We start from the raw sequence: 26,221 nt of genomic DNA on the forward strand, positions 1-26,221 counted from the left end.
CAACTATATTCCCAGTCACCTTGCCGTGGTTAAATGCGGTGATTTGCGTTTTCAGTTTTGTGCAAATGCTGCCATCTATCCACGGTTTTTGGTTTGGGTAGGTTTTAATAGTCACAGTTGGAACAACATCCCTTATACACTTCCTGATGAACTCAGTCACTGTGTCAGTGTATACGTCATTGTTATTCTCAGAGGCAACCCAGAACATGTCCCAGTCTGCGTAATGAAAACGATCTTGAAGCATGGATTCCGATTGGTCAGACCAGCGTTGAATAGACCTTAGCACGGGTACATCCTGTTTGAGTTTCTGCCTATAGGAAGGGAGGAGCAGAATGGAGTCATGATCTGATTTGCTGAAGGGAGGGCGGAGGAGGGCCTTGTAGCCTTCCCAGAAGTGAGAGTAACAATGGTCGAGAGTTTTTGAAGCGCGAGTACTACAGGCAATGTGTTGATAGAACTTCGGTAGCGTTTTCCTCAGATTTGCTTTGTTAATGTCCCCAGCTACAATAAATGCGGCCTCAGGATATGTGGTTTCCAGTTTGCACAAAGTCCAGTGTAGTTCCTTGAGGGCTGTTGTGGTATCGGCTTGAGGGGGAACATACACGGCTGTGACTATAAACAAAGATAATTATTTTGGGAGGTAATGCGGTCGGGTGAACAAAAGGACTTGAGTTCCTTTACGTTATCACAATCACACCATGAGTAGTTAATCATGAAACATACAACTCCGCCCGGAGAGTTCTTTATTCCTGTCTGCGCGATGTACTGAGAACCCAGCTGGCAGTGTGGACGGGGACAGTATATCTGGAGAGAGCCATGATTCCGTGAAACAGAGTATGTTACAGTCCCTGATGTCTCTCTGGAAGGAGATCCTCTCCCTGAGCTCATCTACTTTATTATCCAGGGACTGAACATTAGCGAGTAATATACTCGGAAGCGGTGGATGGTATGTACGGCTCCTGAGTCAGAATACCTCTTCTCCACCAGCAGCCTCGGGGATAAGTTCAATTGCCTTGGGGGGTACGAACAAATTCGGGAAAGTCGTATTTCTGGTCGGAATGCTGGTGAGTTACCACCGCTCTGAAATCCAAAAGTTATTTCCGTCTGTATGTAATAACACAAAAGCGTTCTGGGCTAATAATGTAAGAAATAACATAAAAGGAAAAGAAATACTGCAAAGTTGCTTAGGAGCTAGAAGCAGAGTTTCCATGTCTGTCGTTGCCGAATGTAAAAACTGGTCCAGACAACTCCATGGTGCTGCAGGCACAGGCTACAGTAACACAGCCCAGCATGGGACGACACATACACACACACACGCATGCAGGCTCATACGCACACACTTATACACACACACACACACACACACACACACACACACACACACACACACACACACACACACACACACACACACACACACACACACACACACACACACACACACACACACACACACACACACACACACACACACACACATACAGTAACACAGTAGCACACACACCTAGCTTCACTGCATGAACAAAGACTGCACCAAGACAATAATTGAGCTCATTGAACACTCATGAAGTGTTTAAGTAGGGAACTACTTTTTTTCAAAGGAATGTTTTTATAGCAAGTGTGTACTGTACGAGGCCATTGTGAACGTTGGAGTCATCCAAGTGCAGCACAGAACCCATACAGGAAAGCTGTTTGCCAGTTAGGGTGTACAGTGGGGGAAAAAAGTTTTTAGTCAGCCACCAATTGTGCAAGTTCTCACACTTAAAAAGATGAGAGAGGCCTGTAATTTTCATCATAGGTACACGTCAACTATGACAGACAAAATGAGAAAAACAATTCCAGAATATCACATTGTAGGATTTTTTATGAATTTATTTGCAAATTATGGTGGCAAATAAGTATTTGGTCAATAACAAAAGTTTCTCAATACTTTGTTATATACCCTTTGTTGGCAATGACACAGGTCAAACGTTTTCTGTAAGTCTTCACAAGGTTTTCACACACTGTTGCTGGTATTTTGGCCCATTCCTCCATGCAGATCTCCTCTAGAGCAGTGATGTTTTGGGGCTGTCGCTGGGCAACACGGACTTTCAACTCCCTCCAAAGATTTTCTATGGGGTTGAGATCTGGAGACTGGCTAGGCCACTCCAGGACCTTGAAATGCTTCTTACGAAGCCACTCCTTCGTTGCCCGGGCGGTGTGTTTGGGATCATTGTCATGCTGAAAGACCCAGCCACGTTTCATCTTCAATGCCCTTGCTGATGGAAGGAGGTTTTCACTCAAAATCTCACGATACATGGCCCCATTCATTCTTTCCTTTACACGGATCAGTTGTCCTGGTCCCTTTGCAGAAAAACAGCCCCAAAGCATGATGTTTCCACCCCCCATGCTTCACAGTAGGTATGGTGTTCTTTGGATGCAACTCAGCATTCTTTGTCCTCCAAACACGACAAGTTGAGTTTTGACCAAAAAGTTATATTTTGGTTTCATCTGACCATATGACATTCTCCCAATCCTCTTCTGGATCATCCAAATGCACTCTAGCAAACTTCAGACGGGCCTGGACATGTACTGGCTTAAGCAGGGGGACACGTCTGGCACTGCAGGATTTGAGTCCCTGGCGGCGTAGTGTGTTACTGATGGTAGGCTTTGTTACTTTGGTCCCAGCTCTCTGCAGGTCGTTCACTAGGTCCTCCCGTGTGGTTCTGGAATTTTTGCTCACCGTTCTTGTGATCATTTTGACCCCACGGGGTGAGATCTTGCGTGGAGCCCCAGATCGAGGGAGATTATCAGTGGTCTTGTATGTCTTCCATTTCCTAATAATTGCTCCCACAGTTGATTTCTTCAAACCAAGCTGCTTACCTATTGCAGATTCAGTCTTCCCAGCCTGGTGCAGGTCTACAATTTTGTTTCTGGTGTCCTTTGACAGCTCTTTGGTCTTGGCCATAGTGGAGTTTGGAGTGTGACTGTTTGAGGTTGTGGACATGTGTCTTTTATACTGATAACAAGTTCAAACAGGTGCCATTAATACAGGTAACGAGTGGAGGACAGAGGAGCCTCTTAAAGAAGAAGTTACAGGTCTGTGAGAGCCAAAAATCTTGCTTGTTTGTAGGTGACCAAATACTTATTTTCCACCATAATTTGCAAATAAATTCATTTAAAATCCTACAATGTGATTTTCTGGATTTCTTTTTCTCAATTTGTCTGTCATAGTTGACGTGTACCTATGATGAAAATTACAGGCCTCTCTCATCTTTTTAAGTGGGAGAACTTGCACAATTGGTGGCTGACTAAATACTTTTTTTCCCCACTTTATATGCGTCAAAACTACAGTTTTTTTCTATCGCTTTGGTGCAATTTTCAAAAGTATGTGGTACATTTTCATAACTTTTAGTACAAAACTCAAAACAGATAATCAAAAGGTAGTTGTTTCAAAATTCTAAGCACATTTTCAATTGACTAAGTACAACAAACAAAATCATAGTCACTTTTTCACCAAACATAGTGAGTGTTTCATCTAGAAATACATGTTTCACATTGCAATACATTTACATTTTAGTCATTTAGCAGACGCTCTTATCCAGAGCGACTTACAAATTGGTGCATTCAACTTATGATAGCTAGTGGGACAACCACCCAATATAAATAAAAGCAATTGCCTTTCACAATGCAATGCTCACATTACTTTTCATATGATTCTCTTCTCTTTTGTTAAAATACATTTTACTATTACTTAATCCAACTGCTCTTAATTTATGATTACTTAAACCTTTGGTAAACCTATAGATTTTACATGTAAACTGGTTTGTCTACTACAAAGTTTGAGAACTACATAATGAAAATGTGTCTGTAAAGTAAAAACATATAGAGTATGATATATTTATACTTGAATGTATTACTATGATAATGAATATTATGATTTTACTTCACGGTAAGTAAAAATGAATCTGATATTGAAAAGATCAGAGATGTATTGTATGTTACAAATCAAAGTTTATTGGTCGAGTACACAGATTAGCAAATGTTACAGCAGGTGCAGTGAAATGCTTGTGTTTCTAGCTCCTACAGTGCAGTAATATAATACAATACCAATACGCAAATAATCCAGAAAGTCTAAAACAAGAAAGAAATACATCCACTATACAGTAAACATGTATCCAAAATGAAGTTACTGGGGTCTTTTTGATGGGTGGGGGGTTTCACACTGCTTTGCTAAAATTACATTGGCCAATATAGTACTGTAATTACTTAATATATGCCATTTACCTTGCAGACACTTTTATCCAAAGTGTCAACTGTCCATGCATTTTGGTATGTGACCGAAGTGGGAATCGAACCAACAACGCTGGTGTTGCTAGTGCCATGCTCTTATGAACTGAGCCACGTTCAAGACCACTACAATACAAATGTACAATACAATGCTGTAAAATACAATACAAGATTACAATACAGGTGGAAGATGTATGATTGCCATCCCCATGAGCGTATCACCCTCCTTCAGGCCATGGATGAGGCATACAATGATTTCAATCCAGACCTATGTCAGGCTTGGATTCGCCATGCCAAAAGGTTTTCCCCAGGTGCATGAACAATTAGGATATTTATTGCGGTTTTGATGAGAACCTATGGACAAATGCTTAAGACCGGCTTGATGCAAACTAGTTCCTGCTAAACGTTGTTTCTTTAATTTCTTTAATTGTATTACATTGTGAAATATATCTTCAATGATCACACCTTTGATCACACATGGGATAGAAATTATGGACATTTTATGTTCAGTCAATTTTAATGCGTAGTGCAAGTGTATTGCCTAATGTGAAAACAGTGTAATGTTCTATAATTTACAGTACTGTAGCATACTTCAGTCAAAGACCGATTTTAAAACATGTATCTTACATTTTTTGCTATTGGGTTAACTGTTTGTTAAAAAATAACTAAATTGAGAAGATATCATTATGCTGTGTTTCGGTGATTAAACCAATGTTCTCTTTATATTGCACAGTAAACTTACATTTTGGATCAATGATTGTGTGGTGAAAGATATCTACAAACAAAATGAATGCACAACAAAAGGTTTTGAATGTAAGACTGGCTGCGTTACAAGTGTTACCAGTTTGGAGTTTTGTACTAAGAGTTTCGAAAATTCATCACATACTTAAATATAGTACCAAAGTGATACAAAAACAACTAACATATTTTTGCTCTAAGAGCAGTGCCCCAGAAAAGTGACTCTAGGGTTCTGTTGAAGCTGGGCTGGCTTGACAGACATACAGGGATTTCAGCCACCCATGCATACTGATATACTGTATAAGATGGGCATACCTGTATAAATGCAGCTTAAATTATGCTAGTGAGGGTCTGTGGCATAGGCCATGACTAAAAACCAGTTAACCCAATGTGACTCAGATCAGCTGCGGTGCCAGACTATGGCTGGGTTTGTTTAGGTGAGGTTGATATGGAGTGTTTCAGATAGAGCTGATTGTTTTGATCCTGCTACAGTATTTTGACAGTGTTGTTCCCTTTCTGTGTTGTTGACAGTATTACTACAGCATCAAAGACATCAGTGTCGGAGGACGCTGCGTTTGTCACGGCCATGCACAGGTGTGTGGGGGACGTAACCAAGGCAACCCAAATCGGTGAGTAGAGTCCTTTTCTTACCTTCACCTGTAACATTTGTAAGCCTATGCACTTGTTTTTGACTACAAAAACATTGTGTCTTTTTAACTTAGTTTCTTATTGGTGATTCTTACAATTGAATTCTTTGTCTATCATTAATTCATACTGTAATACGCATATTACAGTGGGGGAAAAAAGTATTTTGTCAGCCACCAATTGTGCAAGTTCTCCCACTTAAAAAGATGAGAGAGGCCTGTAATTTTCATCATAGGTACACGTCAACTATGACAGACAAAATTAGAATTTTTTTTCCAGAAAATCACATTGTAGGATTTTTAATGAATTTATTTGCAAATTATGGTGGAAAATAAGTATTTGGTCACCTACAAACAAGCAAGATTTCTGGCTCTCACAGACCTGTAACTTCTTCTTTAAGAGGCTCCTCTGTCCTCCACTCATTACCTGTATTAATGGCACCTGTTTGAACTTGTTATCAGTATAAAAGACACCTGTCCACAACCTCAAACAGTCACACTCCAAACTCCACTATGGCCAAGACCAAAGAGCTGTCAAAGGACACCAGAAACAAAATTGTAGACCTGCACCAGGCTGGGAAGACTGAATCTGCAATAGGTAAGCAGCTTGGTTTGAAGAAATCAACTGTGGGAGCAATTATTAGGAAATGGAAGACATACAAGACCACTGATAATCTCCCTCGATCTGGGGCTCCACGCAAGATCTCACCCCGTGGGGTCAAAATGATCACAAGAACGGTGAGCAAAAATCCCAGAACCACACGGGGGGACCTAGTGAATGAATGACCTGCAGATAGCTGGGACCAAAGTAACAAAGCCTACCATCAGTAACACACTACGCCGCCAGGGACTCAAATCCTGCAGTGCCAGACGTGTCCTCCTGCTTATGCCAGTACATGTCCAGGCCCATCTGAAGTTTGCTAGAGTGCATTTGGATGATACAGAAGAGGATTGGGAGAATGTCATATGGTCAGATGAAACCAAAATAGAACTTTTTGGTAAAAACTCAACTTGTCGTGTTTGGAGGACAAAGAATGCTGAGTTGCATCCAAAGAACACCATACCTACTGTGAAGCATGGGGGTGGAAACATCATGCTTTGGGGCTGTTTTTCTGCAAAGGGACCAGGACGACTGATCCGTGTAAAGGAAAGAATGAATGGGGCAATGTATCGTGAGATTTTGAGTGAAAACCTCCTTCCATCAGCGAAGGCATTGAAGATGAAACGTGGCTGGGTCTTTCAGCATGACAATGATCCCAAACACACCGCCCGGGCAACGAAGGAGTGGCTTCGTAAGAAGCATTTCAAGGTCCTGGAGTGGCCTAGCCAGTCTCCAGATCTCAACCCCATAGAAAATCTTTGGAGGGAGTTGAAAGTCCGTGTTGCCCAGCGACAGCCCCAAAACATCACTGCTCTAGAGGAGATCTGCATGGAGGAATGGGCCAAAATACCAGCAACAGTGTGTGAAAACCTTGTGAAGACTTACAGAAAACGTATGACCTGTGTCATTGCCAACAAAGGGTATATAACAAAGTATTGAGAAACTTTTGTTATTGACCAAATACTTATTTTCCACCATAATTTGCAAATAAATTCATAAAAAATCCTACAATGTGATTTTCTGGATTTTTTCTCTCTCATTTTGTCTGTCATAGTTGACGTGTACCTATGATGAAAATTACAGGCCTCTCTCATCTTTTTAAGTGGGAGAACTTGCACAATTGGTGGCTGACTAAATACTTTTTTCCCCCACTGTATGTATGCAAACATTTCCCAAAAGGAAGCGGAGAGGATTCATTGAGTAATCCAGAATGACAAACTCTTCTTTTGTTTATTGTTTATTCATCATTTACAGGATTGAATGGATGTGTTGTGTTCAGTCAGTGGGTTTTATGGAACGTATGGGATGAGGTTAAAACTGTTGGTGTAACTTAGAGCATCTGTGTCTGAGATTGAAGTGATAGCTGGTAGTTTGATAGAAAGGAAATTACCTCATCTGTTTGTTTCCTGGCATTGCCATTGTAAAAGGTAACAGTTTATTTTAGTTTTACTGATTAGTAGTAATTCTAAGTGTGATGTATTTTATCGGCAATGAAAAACAATAAGGGTCAATGACATCATACTGTAGTTTGACAGTGAGCTACTGATCTATCCATTGTATTGGCTTCACTCACTTTGGAAGTGATTTTACACCTTGCATAAAATATATTTATAGATGCTTTTGAGTAGAGATGCTCTGTATTGATTATATACTGTAGGCTACACAACATCCTCTCTTCAATTGAGAGTCATAAATCTGAAAGAATGATATAGGAAATCCAGATGTCTTTTCTTTTCTCTTCCTGTCTTTAGGCTGCAGTGCGAGTGCAAACACAACACCTGTGGTGAGTCATGTGACCGGTGCTGTCCAGGGTTCAACCAGAAGCCATGGCGGGCCGCGACGACAGACAGCCCCAACGAGTGCCAACGTGAGTACCACACTCTACCCTCCTCTCTTTTCCACCCTCCACCATCACCCTCCTCTCTTTGCCACCCTCCACCCTCACCCTCCTCTCTTTGCCACCCTCCACCCTCACCCTCCTCTCGTTGTTCCCCTCAACCCTCCGCTCTTTGTCACCCTCCATCCTCACTCTCCTCTCTTTGTCACCCTCCATCCTCACTCTCCTCTCTTTGTCACCCTCCATCCTCACTCTCCTCTCTTTGTCACCCTCCATCCTCACCCTCTTCTCTTTGGTCTGTGACTGTTCTGTCTGTGTGCCAACGTTAGTGCCACGCTCCACCCTCACTCTGCTTTATCTGTTCTCTATTCACACTACTGAGCCAAAACAAGCCAAACCAAGCTTTACTGACCTACCCTGCTTGCACATCCACCACAATACATAATTGCTGGAACTGTGCTGGAAAGTACAACGTGTAAATAACTAATAGCCAAGCCAGCATTGTTTGGTTTATGATGCCATGATATTGTGAACTAGGTATGTTGGTATGACTGTTGTTTACTATCTCTCCTTTGTCACAAATGTGTTTTTCAGTCTCATAGCATGAGAAAACGGAGTCTCAGAATATATAAATTATATATGCTGCAATTAGTTGGTTGTAATTTTGGGTAGAGCAGACGTTTCCATATATTTTTGTTAGCTGCATGGGTGACAACTCCACCAGTCCAACTTATTAGTCCTATCATTTAAACATTTTCTTTAAAAAATAAAGTTTTTAAAAATCAATTAGTATAGAGTTTAAACATAATATTTGTTGTAATATTTGTTCTGTCTTCTCTGGTGGATTAAACTGAAATTGCAACCAACTTTCTATGGCTTGTTTTAAAAAAATATATTTTTGTGATTATTTCATTTTCAAATAACCGAAAGTGAGAGGTTGTAATCTGAATAAAGGGAAAAAAGGCCATTCTTGAACATGGGGTGAGCCATTCTTACTAATCTAGTAGAGAACCAGTTTGTATTTAAGTATAACTTTTGTATGACTGAAGCTTTTAGTGAGAGGTCTAATGCTTTAATATTTAATAATATTCATATTCATTATATAAATAGGCCCATTTAATTTTGTCTGGCTTGCCGTTCTAAATGAAATTGAATATTTTTTGCTCATATAATTTAAAAAAAACAAGTCGCTAGGTGTAGGTAAGGCCAAAAGCAAATAGGTAAACTGGTGATATGACTAAAGAGTTAATTCCACAAATAGACAGGTATTTTCCTTTCCATGGTAGCAAGATTTTATCTTTATGATTCTCCCACCATTTCTTCTACCATTAGCTTCAGTGCTAAATGCCCTGATATGGGGTTGGAACTAGGAAGAGGCCTCAGCAAACTGTTGAGGGCATTACTCATGTGGTATGTGGTGATGAACTGCACTGTATGCAGTCTACTGTAGCTAGCCCAGCGCCACTACTGCTGTACTCTATAAAGCCAGCCAGTCAGTCCCAATGCCAGCTGGTTCCTAATTGCCTTGGCCTGTTGACAAGATCCAGAGTCCTGAGTCGGAGATGCTGAAACTTGACCCTGCAACTCTACAACCGCAGAACAAGAGAGAGCGAAAGAGAGATAGTGAGGGAGAATTCTGTAATCCAATCAGTGCACTCACGTATTACAAATGCAACCTAAACTTTCATGAACATTAACCAGGTAGATTTAGGAGGAGGTTTTAGAGGAGAAAGTAGAGGAAGTGCTGTCCTGTTAAAAAAACTCACATAACAGAGGACAAAACAGAAACAATGTCTGAAAAAAACTGCAGTTCCTAACAATAAAATGACAGCTCTTAATAAAGATTATTTAAACAAATAAACAGCTCGATACGACATTAAAACAAATAATTTTCATCTTGTTAGACTTTATAGTTGCACATCTCAGAACGGATAGTAACTAGATATATTAAAAACAGTACTGACGCTTACTTGTCAGTGTGTGCGTGTCTGTTTCATGTGTGTGTCTCTGATTTGTGTGTGTGTTTCGTGTGTGTGTTTGTGTCTGTTTCGGGGGGTTTTCCCACAGCCTGCCAGTGCCATTCACATGCCACTGAGTGTTATTACGACTCAGAGGTGGAGCAGAGGGCAGCAAGTTTAGACACCTTCGGCAGTTACAACGGCGGAGGAGTGTGTATCACATGCCAGGTATGAAGCCCATTTTAAGTCCGAACAGATTCCTGTGTGTGTGTCTGTGCGTGTGTGTGTGTGCGTGCATGAGAAACAAGTACCATAGACTATATTTTCTCTCTTCCTCATCAATATTTGTCCATATTTGGGATTTTATGCGTGACATGCATCATTGTAATTTGACATTATGTATGGTATGTATAGCATGTATGTGGGTGCTCTTTAAGATGAACCGGGAGCATGCCTACACTAGAATGAGAACAGGGGTAGTGTTCAGTAGGCACAAAACAGAAGTGACTGGAGTGAAACAATGCACTACGTGAATGTAATTTATTAGGATCCCCATTAGCCGACGCCAAAGGCGACAGCTAGTCTTACTGGGGTCCGACATACAGTGCATTCAGAAAGTATTCAGACCCCTTTACTTTTTCCACATTTTGTTTTGTCATGATTGGACATGATTTGGAAAGGCATACACCTGTCTATATAAGGTCCCACAATTGACAGTGCATATCATAGCAAAAACCAAGCCATGAGGTCAAAGGAATTGTCCATTGAGCACCGAGACAGGATTGTGTCGAGGCACAGATCTGGGGAAGGGTAACAAAAACAGACAGAGCTCCAGAGTTCCAGAAGGACAACCATCTCTGCAGCACTCCACCAATCAGGCCTTTATGGTAGAGTGGCCAAACGGAAGCCACTCCTCAGTAAAAGGCACATGACAGCCCGCTTGGAGTTTGCTAAAAGGCACCTAAAGGACTCTCAGACCATGAGAAACAAGATTCTCTGGTCTGATGAAACTAAGATTGAACTCACGTCTGGAGGAAACCTGGCACCATCCCTGAAGCATGGTGGTGGCAGCATCATGCTATGGGGATGTTTTTCGGGGGCAGGGACTGGGAGACTAGTCAGGATTGAGGGAAAGATGAACGGAGCAAAGTACAGAGAGATCCTTGATGAAAACCTGCTCCAGAGCGCTCAGGACCTCAGACTGGGGTGAAGGTTCACCTTCCAACAGGACAACGACCCTAAGCACACAGCCAAGACGACGCTGGAGTGGCTTCGGGACAAGTCTCTAAATGTCCTTGAGTGGCCCAGCCAGAGCCCGGACTTGAACCCGATCGAACATCTCTGGAGAGACCTGAAAATAGCTGTGCAGCGACTCTCCCATCCAACCTGACAGAGCTTGAGAGGATCTGCAGAGAAGAATGGGAGAAACTTTCCAAATACAGGTGTGCGAAGCTTGTAGCGTCATACACAAGAAGACTCAAGGCTGTAATCGCTGCCAAAGGTGCTTCAACAAAGTACTTAGTAAAGGGTCTGAATACTTATGTAAATGTAATACCTGTTTTTGCTTTGTTATTATTGGGTATTGTGTGTAGATTGATGAAAAAACAACATTTTTGTCCATTTTAGAATAAGGCTGTAACGTAACAAAATATGGAAAAGGTCAAGGGGTCTGAATACTTTCTGAATGCACTATATAACGAAAAATACATTACAGACAAAATACTTTACAATTTACATACATTTAAAAACATTAATATGTACAGTTCCTTGCAAAAGTATTCACCCCCTTGGCATTTTTCCTATTTTGTTGCCTTACAACCTGGAATTAAAATTTGTATAATTTGATTTACACAATATGCCTACCACTTTGAAGATACAAAATATTTTTGTGTGTGAAACAAACAAGAAATAAGACAAAAAAACAGAAAACTTGAGCGTGCATAACTATTCACCCCCCCCAAAGTCAATACTTTGTAGAGCCACCTTTTGCAGCAATTACAGCTGCAAGTCTCTTGGGGTATGTCTCTATAAGCTTGGCACATCTAGCCACTGGGATTTTTCCCATTCTTCAAGGCAAAACTGCTCCAGCTCCTTCAAGTTGGATGGGTTCCGCTGGTGTACAGCAATCTTTTAAGTCATACCACAGATTCTCAATTGGATTGAGGTCTGGGCTTTGACTAGGCCATTCCAATACATTTAAATGTTTCCCCTTAAACCACTTGAGTGTTGCTTTAGGCTTAGGGTCATTGTCCTGCTGGAAGGTGAACCTCCGTCCCAGTCTCAAATCTCTGGAAGACTGAAACAGGTTTCCTTCAAGAATTTCCCTGTATTTAGTGCCATCCATCATTCCTTCAATTCTGACCAGTTTCCCAGTCCCTGCCAATGAAAAACATCCCCACAGCATGATGCTGCCACCACCATGCTTCACTGTGGGGATGGTGTTCTCGGGGTGATGAGAGGTGTTTGGTTTGTGCCAGACATAGCGTTTTCCTTGATGGCCAAAAAGCTCAATTTTAGTCTCATCTGACCAGAGTACCTTTTTCCATATGTTTGAGGAGTCTCCCACATGCCTTTTGGGGAACACCAAACGTGTTTGCTTATTTTTTTCTTGATGCAATGGCTTTTTTCTGGCCACTCTTCCGTCAAGCCCAGCTCTGTTGAGTGTACGGCTTAAAGTGGTCCTATGGACAGATACTCCAATCTCCGCTGTGGAGCTTTGCAGCTCCTTCAGGGTTATCTTTGGTGTCTTTGTTGCCTCTCTGATTAATGCCCTCCTTGCCTGGTCCATGAGTTTTGGTGGGAGGCCCTCTGTTACGGATACAGGTATCCTGTGTTTTTGTGTGTTTCTACTCTTTCTGCCCTAATCACAGGTGTCCTGTATGTTCCTGATTGGTGGTCGTTGAGGTGTCTGCTGATTGGACCAATCAGTGAACATTCCTGTGAATAGCACCACCTGTTACTCGTTTGTTGAATCACACAGCCCATTGTATAAAACCAGACTTGTGTTTGTTGCAAGAGAGAGAGACTTTTTGCCATATGTGAGTATGGACACGGTGGTGTCCTGTGTGTTGTGTACGCACTAAGTTGTTGGTTACCCTGTTGGTAACATTATTAGAATATATTTCTTTACCTGAGTGTGGATACTGTTGTATCCTGTGTACTTATTTAATTGCTGATTACCCTGTTTAGTAGCTTTGTGTGTTTTTGGGAAAAGGGGAGTTTAAGCTAGTTGCCCTTGGGCGTACATTACCCGTAGGAAGAAATCTGTCTATAAACACCAGTTAGACCTGAGCGGACCACCCACTGTATTTTTGTATGGTAGCAGTAGCCTAGCGGTTCTTTAGGCAGGCTAGATCAGTTTAGGGGGTTTTACACTATTGTTTCATTTCTTGGGTCCTGCTCAGCCCTTTTTCCCAAACCTTTACCGTGTGTTTAGTAATAAACCATTTAAGTTTGACGGTAGCTCATGGTTGTTGTGTCATTTTTGGTTCTCGCTGTTCCAGGTCACACTTATAATTTGCATAATTTATGTTACGGGTCTCATGTCCATCCACCCTAGACGTTTAGAGCCACGGGGTTCGTAACATAAAGTGGGGGCTCGTCCGGGATACTATCTATCCCATGATACTCATGTAAATTAGTAAGTGTCTGGTTCAGTGTTGAGCTTAGCAGCTGTAACTACCTGTTTTTTTTTGTGTGTGTTCAGTAGTCGACGGCTCGTGTAGTTAGTAGGATGGCTACTTTTGATTTGGAAGCATTTTTGGAAAACCCTACGTGGGAGATTTTTGAGAATTGTCGTAGAGTGGATCTACAGGCTTTGGCTGACCACTTTTCTGTACCCATACCGAGGGGTATAGTGAAAGCAGAAGTTAGGGAAGTAGTGCTAGCGATATTGTTAAACGAGCGAGTGCTTGAGTTACCGCCGCCTGAGTCTGCTGCTCCTGTAGGGGATGTGGTTGATGTTTCTGTAAGCCCATCAGTGTCTGAGGACGAGGCTAAGGCTCCAGCCACATTGCCCCGTTATGACCCACTCTCCCCACTGACTGACAGTGATGCCAGGATCGATGTCCGCTCGACGCGGCTCCAAATGGAGGCGGAAGAGCGGGCACAAATCAGGCAAGACAAGCTGGAGATGCGTAAAATGGAGCTAGAGGCAGAACAGGAGACGCGTAAGATAGAACAGGAGACGCGTAAGATGGAACTGGAGACGCGTAGGCTTGATCAAGAACTGGAGACGCGTAGGCTTGATCAAGAACTGGAGACGCGTAGGCTTGATCAAGAACTGGCGATGCGTAAAATGGAACTAGAGGCAGAAACAGCGAGGTTAGTCTCTGCTAATACTATGCCTGCTAGTGAGCCATCCTCACCAGCTGTGTCATCTGCTACGTTTGATATTAGTAGGCAGATCACCTTGGTACCTGTGTTCAGGGAGTCAGAGGTTGATTCCTATTTCAGTGTTTTTGAACGTATAGCGGTAGCATTGAAATGGCCCGACGAGGTATGGTGCCTATTACTTCAGTGTAAGCTAACAGGTAAAGCCCAAGAGGTTCTGGCAGCGCTACCTCTTGAAGACAGTTTGAATTATGAGGTGGTCAAAGCTACTGTTCTTCGTGCCTATGAGCTTGTTCCTGAGGCATATCGACAGAGATTTAGGTCTCATAAAAGTCTCCTACTCAGACTTATGTGGAGTTTGCTAGAGACAAAGGAAATCTGTTTGACAAATGGCACAGTGCTAGTAAGGTAACTGATTTTAACTCTCTACGGAGTTAATCTTGTTAGAAGAGTTTAAAAATTGTTTACCGGAACGCATTGTAGTTTATCTGAACGAACAGAAAGTATCCTCACTGTCGGAAGCGTCTGTATTGGCAGACGAGTTTGTGTTGACGCACAAGAGCGTGTTTTCGGCTCGTACGGAGAGCAGGGCTGCGGAGTTGCTAACTTCTAGTCCTAGTCGACCAGCAGTACATCCAGCACGCCCAAAAGATGTGCGTCACTGTTTCTATTGTCATAAGGTGGGACATATAGTTAATGATTGCTTTCTGCTAAAACGCAAACCGGGGATGCCTCAGCACGCCAGGCCGCCAACGGGTGTTGGGCTGATTCGTGCGGTTGTAAGGCCGGAATCAAGACAGAAGCCTCATAGTGAATGTGGTTTGAAAGTCCCTGTCCCAGATCACAGTTATGAACCGTTCATTTTTGAGGGGTTTGTTTCTATATCAGATGATGAAGCGTCTCAGCGTCCAGTTAGAATCCTCAGAGATACTGGTGCGGCGCAGTCGTTCATACTAGCTGATGTGTTGCCCTTGTCTAATAATACATATTGTGGTTCCAGTGTGTTAGTACAAGGAATTGAAATGGGTTTCGTCCCAGTGCCATTGCACTTTGTGAACGTACACTCTGAGTTAGTCAGTGGATTGTTCAGAGTTGGCGTACGTCCGATGTTGCCAGTAAAAGGGGTGACCTTTATAATGGGCAACGATATTGCCGGAGGAAAGGTAATACCCATATTGGAGGTATTGGATAAAAGTGACCAGTCTCTCTCCGAGGAGCTGGCACAGGGTTATCCAGATGTGTTCCCCGCTTGTGCTGTCACACGTGCTCAAGCACGACAAGTGGGTGAAGTGGTAGATTTGTCAGACACGATTCTATTCAGAGAGTGTGACCCAGAGGATAGTTCGGGTGCTACCTCTGGTAAGCTGGTGCAGTCTGACCAACAGCCCAGAGAAAGGAAGAAGGAAATGGAACTTGTTGCTGAGGCAATACAGTTACCAGTTACTCGTGAGCAGCTGATCGCTAACCAACAGGTTGACATTAGCCTGGCTAAATGTTTTTCTAGTGTTGTCTCAGAGGAGGAGCTAAAGAAGAAAAACATGGCATACTTCATTGATGGTAATCTCCTCATGCGTAAATGGACATCCCATGTTGACGCTGGCGGAGATTGGAATGCTGTTTACCAAATAGTGATTCCTACAGCCTTTCGACAAAATGTTTTATCCCTCGCTCATGATCACCAGTGGTCCGGACATCTGGGAGTCACCAAGACTTATGATCGAGTTTTGCGACATTTCTTTTGGCCTGGCTTAAAACAAGATGTGGCTCAGTTCTGTCGGACTTGCCACACCTGTCAAGTAGTTGGGAAACCGAACCAGGTTATTTCCCCCGCGCCTCTTTGTCCCATACCGGCCATAGGTGAACCATTCGAACATGTGATGGTTGATTGTGTTGGACCATTACCGAAAACAAAATCTGGTAACCAGTTTATGTTGACAATTATGTGTGTGGCCACCAGGTACCCAGAGGCCATTCCTCTGCGAAGGATTACTGCTCCGGTGGTGAGTAAAGCGTTGATCAAATTCTTCTCAACTTTTGGATTACCTAAGGTGATACAAACTGATCAGGGTACGAATTTCCTTTCTAAACTTTTCAAACAAGTGTTAAAATCCTTGTCAGTTACACACCGTGTGTCAAGCGCATATCACCCAGAGTCTCAGGGTGCGCTTGAACGTTGGCATCAGACCCTGAAGTCTATGCTCCGTAAATATTGCTTGGAATCTGAGAAAGATTGGGATGAGGGAGTTCCTCTAGTATTGTTTGCTGTCCGTGAGACAGTACAGGAATCCCTAGGGTTCAGCCCAGCTGAACTGGTGTTTGGACACACCATGAGAGGACCTATGAAAGTCCTTAAGGATCAGTTTTTGTCACAAGAGTTGTGTGTGAAAGAAAATGTGTTGGACTACGTTAGTCGCTTTCGTGAGCGCCTACATGCTGCCTGTGCTCTAGCAAAGGAAGCGCTGTCTTCCTCACAGAAACGGATGAAACGACACTATGACACACAGGCTGTTTCTCGTTCACTGCAGCCAGGTGACCGAGTTCTTGTGTTGTTGCCTGTGCCAGGAGCGTCATTGTCAGCACGTTTCTCTGGGCCTTATGTCATTGAAAAGAAACTAACTGAAACTGACTATGTGATACAGACTCCTGATAGAAAACGCCAATCTCGTGTGCGCCACGTTAACATGTTGAAGACATACCACAACAGACCCGTCACTCAGGTAGACAGTCCAGAGAAACTGGCCGAGTCGGCTGTCTCTGTTGCTGCTACGGCTGTAGTGGGAGGTCATGTTAATGATGTGGACGGAGATGGTTTGGAGTTGCGCAATACTCAGCAGCAGTGTGCTAGATTGCCCAATTCAGAGATGCTGCTGTCTCTCCCCGTCAAGCCTGATTCATTTAACGGACAGACAGTCAGATGATATTGTGAGACTGTTACACAGCTTTCCATGTCTTTTTAATGATGTTCCTACATGTACAAATGTGTTAGAACATTACATTAATGTTGGAAACGCTGCACCTATCAAGCAACATCCTTATCGTGTCAACGTCGCTAAGAGAAAGATAATGAGGGGTGAGGTCGGTTATTTGCTGGAGAATAACCTGGCTATGCCAAGTTCAAGTCCTTGGAGTTCTCCGTGCATTCTGGTTCCTAAACCTGATGGGACATCCAGATTATGTACGGACTATCGGAAAGTCAATGCTGTCACAGTGCCCGACTCGTTCCCGTTACCCAGACTGGATGACTGTATTGATACTGTTGGTGCTGCTACTTATGTAACCAAACTAGATCTTCTAAAAGGTTACTGGCAGGTGCCGTTAACCCCACGTGCCTCCGACATCTCTGCCTTTGTGACCCCAGATCACTTCCTACAATATGCTGTCATGGCATTTGGGATGCGGAACGCACCAGCCACTTTCCAACGCCTGGTTAACACAGTATTGGCTGGAGTTCCTAATTGTAGTGCTTACCTTGATGATCTGGTCATTTATTCAACTGAGTGGTCTGATCATGTTAACACTCTAAGGGTAGTGTGTGAACGTCTAGCAACCGCTTCTCTAACCCTGAACTTAGCAAAGTGCGAGTTTGGGAAGGCCACTGTTACTTATCTGGGTAAACAGGTCGGCCATGGTCAGGTGCGCCCTGTAGATGCCAAGGTCTCAGCTATAAACGCATTTCCCGCACCTACCACCAGAAGAGAGCTACGCCGTTTTTTAGGGATGGTTGGCTACTACCGTAGTTTCTGTAAAAATTTCTCTGCGGTAGTTGCTCCATTAACGGATTTGCTCAGTCCGAGCGAGAAAATTTGTATGGTCTGAAGATTGTTGTACTGCTTTCAACACTGCTAAAGCACTCTTGTGTAGTACTCCTGTTCTTGCTGCGCCAGATTTTGAGCGGCCGTTTAAACTGGAGGTAGATGCAAGTGCCAGAGGTGCTGGTGCTGTTCTACTGCAGCAAGACCAGAGTGGAGTGGACCATCCTGTCTGTTATTTTTCACGGAAATTTAACAAATGTCAGACAAACTATTCCACCATTGAACAAGAAGCTCTAGCTTTGTTGTTAGCTCTGCAGTACTTTGAAGTTTATGTTGGTTCCAGTGCATTACCAGTGGTAGTGTATACTGACCATAACCCCTTAGTTTTTCTCCACCGGATGTACAACCAGAACCAACGCCTTATGCGTTGGGCACTTGTCGTGCAAAATTATAATTTGGAGATCCGCCACAAAAAGGGGTTAGATAATGTGTTGGCAGATGCTTTGTCTCGTGTGTAATGATCTAGGTTTTTTTTTGTTATCCCGGCAGGAGGATTATTGAATTTTGGGTGTTGTGATGAGTACGTGTGTCGCAAACCATTTTGGTTTGCTCTTTTAAGGGTGGGAGTGTTACGGATACAGGTATCCTGTGTTTTTGTGTGTTTCTACTCTTTCTGCCCTAATCACAGGTGTCCTGTATGTTCCTGATTGGTGGTCGTTGAGGTGTCTGCTGATTGGACCAATCAGTGAACATTCCTGTGAATAGCACCACCTGTTACTCGTTTGTTGAATCACACAGCCCATTGTATAAAACCAGACTTGTGTTTGTTGCAAGAGAGAGAGACTTTTTGCCATATGTGAGTATGGACACGGTGGTGTCCTGTGTGTTGTGTACGCACTAAGTTGTTGGTTACCCTGTTGGTAACATTATTAGAATATATTTCTTTACCTGAGTGTGGATACTGTTGTATCCTGTGTACTTATTTAATTGCTGATTACCCTGTTTAGTAGCTTTGTGTGTTTTTGGGAAAAGGGGAGTTTAAGCTAGTTGCCCTTGGGCGTACATTACCCGTAGGAAGAAATCTGTCTATAAACACCAGTTAGACCTGAGCGGACCACCCACTGTATTTTTGTATGGTAGCAGTAGCCTAGCGGTTCTTTAGGCAGGCTAGATCAGTTTAGGGGTTTTACACTATTGTTTCATTTCTTGGGTCCTGCTCAGCCCTTTTTCCCAAACCTTTACCGTGTGTTTAGTAATAAACCATTTAAGTTTGACGGTAGCTCATGGTTGTTGTGTCATTTTTGGTTCTCGCTGTTCCAGGTCACACTTATAATTTGCATAATTTATGTTACGGGTCTCATGTCCATCCACCCTAGACGTTTAGAGCCACGGGGTTCGTAACACCCTCTCTTGGCAGGTTTGTTGTTGTGCCATATTCTTTCCATTTTTTAATAATGGATTTAACGGTGCTCCGTGGGATGTTCAAAGTTTCGGATATTTTTTATAACCCAATCCTGATCTGTACTTCTCCACAACTTTGTCCCTGACCTGTTTGGAGAGCTCCTTGGTCTTAATGGAGCCATTTGCTTGGTGGTGCCCCTTGCTTAGTGGTGTTGCAGACTCTGGGGCCTTTCAGAACAGGTGTATATATACTGAGATCATGTGACAGATCATGTGACACTTAGATTGCACACAGGTGGACTTTATTTAACTAATTATGTGACTTCTGAAGGTAATTGGTTGCAGCAGATCTTATTTAGGGGATTCATAGCAAAGGGGGTGAATGCATATGCACGTACCACTTTTCCGTTATTTATTTTTTAGAATTTTTTGAAACAAGGAATCTTTTTCATTTCACTTCACCAATTTTGACTATTTTGTGTATGTCCATTACATGAAATCCAAATAAAAATCCATTTAAATTACAGGTCGTAATGCAACAAAATAGGAAAAAGGCCAAGGGGATGAATACTTTTGCAAGGCACTGTAGCCACTATATTGTGCCCTGTAGCTCAGTTGGTAGAGCATGGCGCTTGCAACGCCAGGGTTGTGGGTTCGTTTCCCACGGGGGGCCAGTATGAAAATGTATGCACTCACTAACTGTAAGTCGCTCTGGATAAGAGCGTCTGCTAAATGACTAAAATGTAAAAATGTAATATCGTGATCACTGCATCCAATGGGTACCGATACAGCTTTAGAACAAAGTTCTACAGTATTAATAAACATGTGATCAATATATGTGGATGATCTTGTAGTGTTTGTAAACACCCTGGTAGGTTGATTAATAACCTGAACCAGATTGCAGGCACTGGTTACAGTGAGAAGCTTCCTCTTGAGCGGACAGCTTGATGAAATTTCAGATCCCTAAGAAAGTTGAACTCTCTGTTTACTTCACACACACTATCAATCATTTCACACATATTATTTAGGAAATGATTTTATTGCATGACATAAGTATTTGATACATCAGAAAAGCAGAACTTAATATTTGGTACAGAAACCTTTGTTTGCAATTACAGAGATCATACGTTTCCTGTAGGTCTTGACAAGGTTTGCACACACTGCAGCAGGGATTTTGGCCCACTCCTCCATACAGACCTTCTCCAGATCCTTCAGGTTTCGGGGCTGTCGCTGGTCAATACGGACTTTCAGCTCCCTCCAAAGATTTCCTATTGGGTTCAGGTCTGGAGACTGGCTAGGCCACTCCAGGACCTTGAGATGCTTCTTACGGAGCCACTCCTTAGTTGCCCTGGCTGTGTGTTTCGGGTCATTGTCATGCTGGAAGACCCAGCCACGACCCATCTTCAATGCTCTTACTGAGGGAAGGCCAAGATCTCGCGATACATGGCCCCATCCATCCTCCCCTCAATACGGTGCAGTCGTCCTGTCCCCTTTGCAGAAAAGCATCCCCAAAGAATGATGTTTCCACCTCCATGCTTCACGGTTGGGATGGTGTTCTTGGGGTTGTACTCATCCTTCTTCTTTCTCCAAACACGGCGAGTGGAGTTTAGACCAAAAAGCTATATTGTTGTCTCATCAGACCACATGACCTTCTCCCATTCCTCCTCTGGATCATCCAGATGGTCATTGGCAAACTTCAGACAGCCTGGACATGCGCTGGCTTGAGCAGGGGGACCTTGCGTGCGCTGCAGGATTTTAATCCATGACGGCGTAGTATGTTACTAATGGTTTTCTTTGAGACTGTGGTCCCAGCTCTCTTCAGGTCATTGACCAGGTCCTGCCGTGTAGTTCTGGGCTGATCCCTCACCTTCCTCATGATCATTGATGCCCCACTAGGTGAGTTCTTGCATGGAGCCCCAGACCGAGGGTGATTGACCGTCATCTTGAACTTCTTCCATTTTCTAATAATTGCGCCAACAGTTGTTGCCTTCTCACCAAGCTGCTTGCCTATTGTCCTGTAGCCCATCCCAGCCTTGTGCAGGTCAACAATTGTATCCCTGATGTCCTTACACATCTCTCTGGTCTTGGCCATTGTGGAGAGGTTGGAGTCTGTTTAATTGAGTGTGTGGATAGGTGTTTTTTATACAGGTAACGAGTTCAAACAGGTACAGTTAATACAGGTAATGAGTGGAGAACAGGAGGGCTTCTTAAAGAAAAACTAACAGGTCTGTGAGAGCCGGAATTCTTACTGGTTGGTAGTTGATCAAATACTTATGTCATGCAATAAAATGCAAATTAATTACTTAAAAATCATACAATGTGATTTTCTGGATTTTTGTTTTAGATTCCGTCTCTCACAGTTGAAGTGTACCTATGATAAAAATTACAGACCTATACATGCTTTGTAAGTAGGAAAACCTGCAAAATCGGCAGTGTATCAAATACTTGTTCTCCCCACTGTATATACAGCCACACCTTCCCCATAAGCATTCCTGTCTCTTCTATAGATGGTATATCATTGTATTGCTACTGCTGTATCATCAAATACATTATCTAAGTGAGTCTCAGAAAGGGCTAATATATGAACGTTATCTGATGGTTGCAGTTATTGATTTCATGAACCTTTTTTTTATGCTACATATATTAATATGGGCTATTTTCATTATTTTCCTGGGTAGCTTATCAGAGATAGAGATAATATGGAAAAGAGCAAACAAAGCAAGATAAAAAAAATATACATTCAGCAGCCCATTAATTATATATATTTTTTTATGTATTTTTTTAATAGGGGGTAGATCAGGTTTAATATTGCAGATAGATTGTAACTTCCATCAATGTAATTGTCTGCATCACTTCCAATCCCCCATATGTTTTTTTTCTCTCGCAAATATATATATATATATATATATATGTGTGTGAGGGAAAAAAGTATTTGATCCCCTGCTGATTTTGTACATTTGCCCACTGACAAAGAAATGATCAGTCTATAATTTTAATGGTAGGTTTATTTGAACAGTGAGAGACAGAATAACAACAAAATAATCTAGAGAAACGCATGTCAAAAATATTATAAATTGGTTTGCATTTTAATGAGGGAAATAAGTATTTGACCCCCTTTCAATCAGAAAAATGTCTGGTTCCCAGGTGTATTTTATACAGGTAATGAGCTGAGATTAGGAGCACACTCTGTGCTCCTAATCTCAGCTTGTTACCTGTATAAAAGACACCTGTCCACAGAAGCAATCAATCAATCAGATTCCAAACTCTCCACCATGGCCAAGACCAAAGAGCTCTCCAAGGATGTCAGGGACAAGATTGTAGACCTACACAAGGCTGGAATGGGCTACAAGACCATCGCCAAGCAGCTTGGTGAGAAGGTGACAACAGTTGGTGCGATTATTCGCAAATGGAAGAAACACCATGCATGGGGCTCCATGCAAGATCTCACCTCGTGGAGTTGCAATGATCATGAGAACGGTGAGGAATCAGCCCAGAACTACACGGGAGGATCTTGTCAATGATCTCAAGGCAGCTGGGACCATAGTCAACAAGAAAACAATTGGTAACACACTACGCCGTGAAGGACTGAAATCCTGCAGCACCCGCAAGGTCCCCCTGCTCAAGAAAGCACATATACAGGGCCGCCTGCAGTTTGCCAATGAACATCTGAATGATTCAGAGGAGAACTGGGTGAAAGTGTTGTGGTCAGATGAGACCAAAATCGAGCTCTTTCGCATCAACTCAACTCGCCGTGTTTGGAGGAGGAGGAATGCTGCCTATGACCCCAAGAACACCGTCCCCACCGTCAAACATGGAGGTGGAAACATTATGCTTTGGGGGTGTTTTTCTGCTAAGGGGACAGGACAACTTCACCGCATCAAAGGGACGATGGACTGGGCCATGTACCGTCAAATGTTGGGTGAGAACCTCCTTCCCTCAGCCACGGCATTGAAAATGGGTCGTGGATGGGTATTCCAGCATGACAATGACCCAAAACACACGGCCAAGGCAACAAAGGAGTGGCTCAAGAAGAAGCACATTAAGGTCCTGGAGTGGCCTAGCCAGTCTCCAGACCTTAATCCCATAGAAAATATGTGGAGGGAGCTGAAGGTTCGATTTGCCAAACGTCAGGCTCGAAACCTTAACGACTTGGAGAAGATCTGCAAAGAGGAGTGGGACAAAATCCCTCCTGAGATGTGTGCAAACCTGGTGGCCAACTACAAGAAACGTCTGACCTCTGTGATTGCCAACAAGGGTTTTGCCACCAAGTACTAAGTCATGTTTTGCAGAGGGGTCAAATACTTATTTCCCTCATTAAAATGCAAATCAATTTATAACATTTTTGACATACATTTTTCTGGATTTTTTGTTGTTGTTATTCTGTCTCTCGCTGTTCAAATAAACCTACCATTACAATTATAGACTGATCCTGTCTTTGTCATTGGGCAAACGTACAAAATCAGCAGGGGATCAAATACTTTTTTCCCTCACTGTATATACATTTTATGGACATAGTCAATTTTACAATAATTATATTTAGTTTGTTTTTGCTCCTGAACTTCCTCTACCCTCAACCTCTCCGATCATTTTCATGATGTCCATCCGGTTTGCTTCTATATGCCATATCTTTCTAACTATGCTCTCAACTTTCTAACTCTGCTCTCAACCTATAACCAATATACTTATTATGGACACAGTATGCTTTACATTAGTTATGTTGTTGTTATTTGTTGTTGTTAGTTGTTATTAGTCCCATCCTTCAACTCCATGCAATACCACCCATCTATCTCCTAACACCATCCATATTGGATTTCTATTTGCCATATATTTTTCAACTGTACTGTGATGTTTTACAAAAGTTCTGAACCCTTCTATTCTCATTGTTTCTACAGATTGTAAATTGAAAATAAACATTTTTGCTAAAAGTATTATTATATTATTGATTGATTGACTATGGCTTTTCAGATCACCCAGTAGTGCTATCTGCAGGGTTAGCTCCAGGTAAATATTGCAATCCTTTAGCCATTCCTGGACCTGTGTCCAAAAACAAGCTACAAATGGACAGTACCAAAACAAATGATCTAATGATTCTGTCTCTTCGCAGCAAAGTCTGAAGAGCTTGTATCCTGCATATAAATAACATTCTATTGGTAGCAAGAATTGTATATAATAATTTAAATTGAAAAATTATAAGTTTTGAATCTGGCGTCGTTTTGCGTATCAGTTCATAAACACTATGCCATGGAATCGGTACGTCAAAAATCTCTTCTCAACTATTTTGCAATCTATATGGGACGGCTGTCAATCATTTGGTCCTTAAATGAAACTGGTATACTTTTTTATTCATCACAATTTTCTTTAACCAATTATGTTCTTTAATGCAGGGCCGACAGACAAGTTCCTTACTTTTTCCCCCTTCCACTTTCCTCTTCCATTTTTGTGGTAATGCTGCAATTATTTGGTTGTAATTTTGGGTAGAGCAGACATTTCCATATGTTTTTGTTAGCTGCATGTGCAACATAACTCCACCAGTCCTACCGATAATATCATTTACGAAGATTATACCTTTTTTAAACATTCTGTCAAAAAATAATGTTTTTTGATCAATTAGTATATTTGAGTTTAACCACAATATTTGTAGCATTATTAGTTTCTGGAGGATTCAATTGAAATTGCAACCAACTTTCTATGGCTTGTTTTAGAAATAGTGATATTTGGGAGATGATTTCCTTTTCAAATAACTGAAAGTGAGAGGTTGTAATATGAATAAAGGGAAAAAGGCCATTCTTGAACATTGGGTGAGACAATCTTACTAATTTGCTAGAGAACCAGTTCGGATTTAAGGATAACTTTTGTATGACTGAAGCTTTTAGTGATAGTTCTAATGCATTAATATTTAATAATTTCTGTCCTCCGAATTCATATTCATTATATAAATAGGCCTGTTTAATTTTGTCTGGCTTGCCATTCCAAATCAAATTGAATATTTTTTTCTCATATATAAAAAAAAAAACTGTTCGCTAGGCGTAGGCAAGACCATAAGCAAATAGGTAAACTGGGATAATACTAAAGAGTTAATCAGGGTGATTTTTCCACAAATTGACAGGTATTTACCTTTCCATGGTAGCAAGATCTTATCTATTTTTGCTATTATTTCTAATAAAATGTATTGGAATGAGATAATTTATTTAATTTGGGATATGTATTCCGAGTATATCCACATCACCATCAGACCATTTTATTGGTAAACTACATGGTAATGTAAATTTTTTATGTTTTAGTGATCCAATGCGTAATATAGTACATTTATCATAATTTGGTTGTAATCCAGAGAGGTTAGAAAATGTATCTAGATCCTCTATGAGGCTGTGGAGGGATTCAAGTTGTGGATTTAAAAGAAAACATGAATCATCAGCGTACAATGACACCTTTGTTTTTAAGCCCTGGATTTCTAATCCCTTGATATTATTGTTGGATCTGATTTTAATAGCTAACATTTCGATGGCCATAATAAATAGATATGCCGATAGTGGACAACCTTGTTTCACTCCTCTTGACAGTTTAAATCTTTCGGAGAAATAGCCATTATTTACTATTTTACACCTAGGGTTAGTATACATGATTTTAACCCAATTTATAAGAGATTCTCCAAAATCGAAATGCTCCAGGCATTTATATATAAACCCCAG

At 41.9% G+C, this 26,221-nt stretch overlaps 1 protein-coding gene across 5 annotated transcripts in view; it reads left to right on the forward strand.

The window, feature by feature from the left end:
- LOC121535295 (laminin subunit alpha-3) overlaps positions 1-26,221 on the forward strand; it is a 140,032-nt gene that overhangs the window by 35,939 nt on the left and 77,872 nt on the right. For all 5 annotated transcript variants that reach the window (XM_041842205.2, XM_041842206.2, XM_041842208.2 and 2 more), the window contains exons 6-8: positions 5,539-5,636; positions 8,004-8,119; positions 10,157-10,275. In XM_041842205.2, the coding sequence (XP_041698139.2) occupies positions 5,539-5,636; positions 8,004-8,119; positions 10,157-10,275 (333 nt within the window). The remainder of the gene's footprint in view (positions 1-5,538; positions 5,637-8,003; positions 8,120-10,156; positions 10,276-26,221) is intronic.

Source organism: Coregonus clupeaformis, chromosome 21 (assembly GCF_020615455.1).
Source record: "Coregonus clupeaformis isolate EN_2021a chromosome 21, ASM2061545v1, whole genome shotgun sequence".
NCBI lineage: Eukaryota > Metazoa > Chordata > Actinopteri > Salmoniformes > Salmonidae > Coregonus > Coregonus clupeaformis.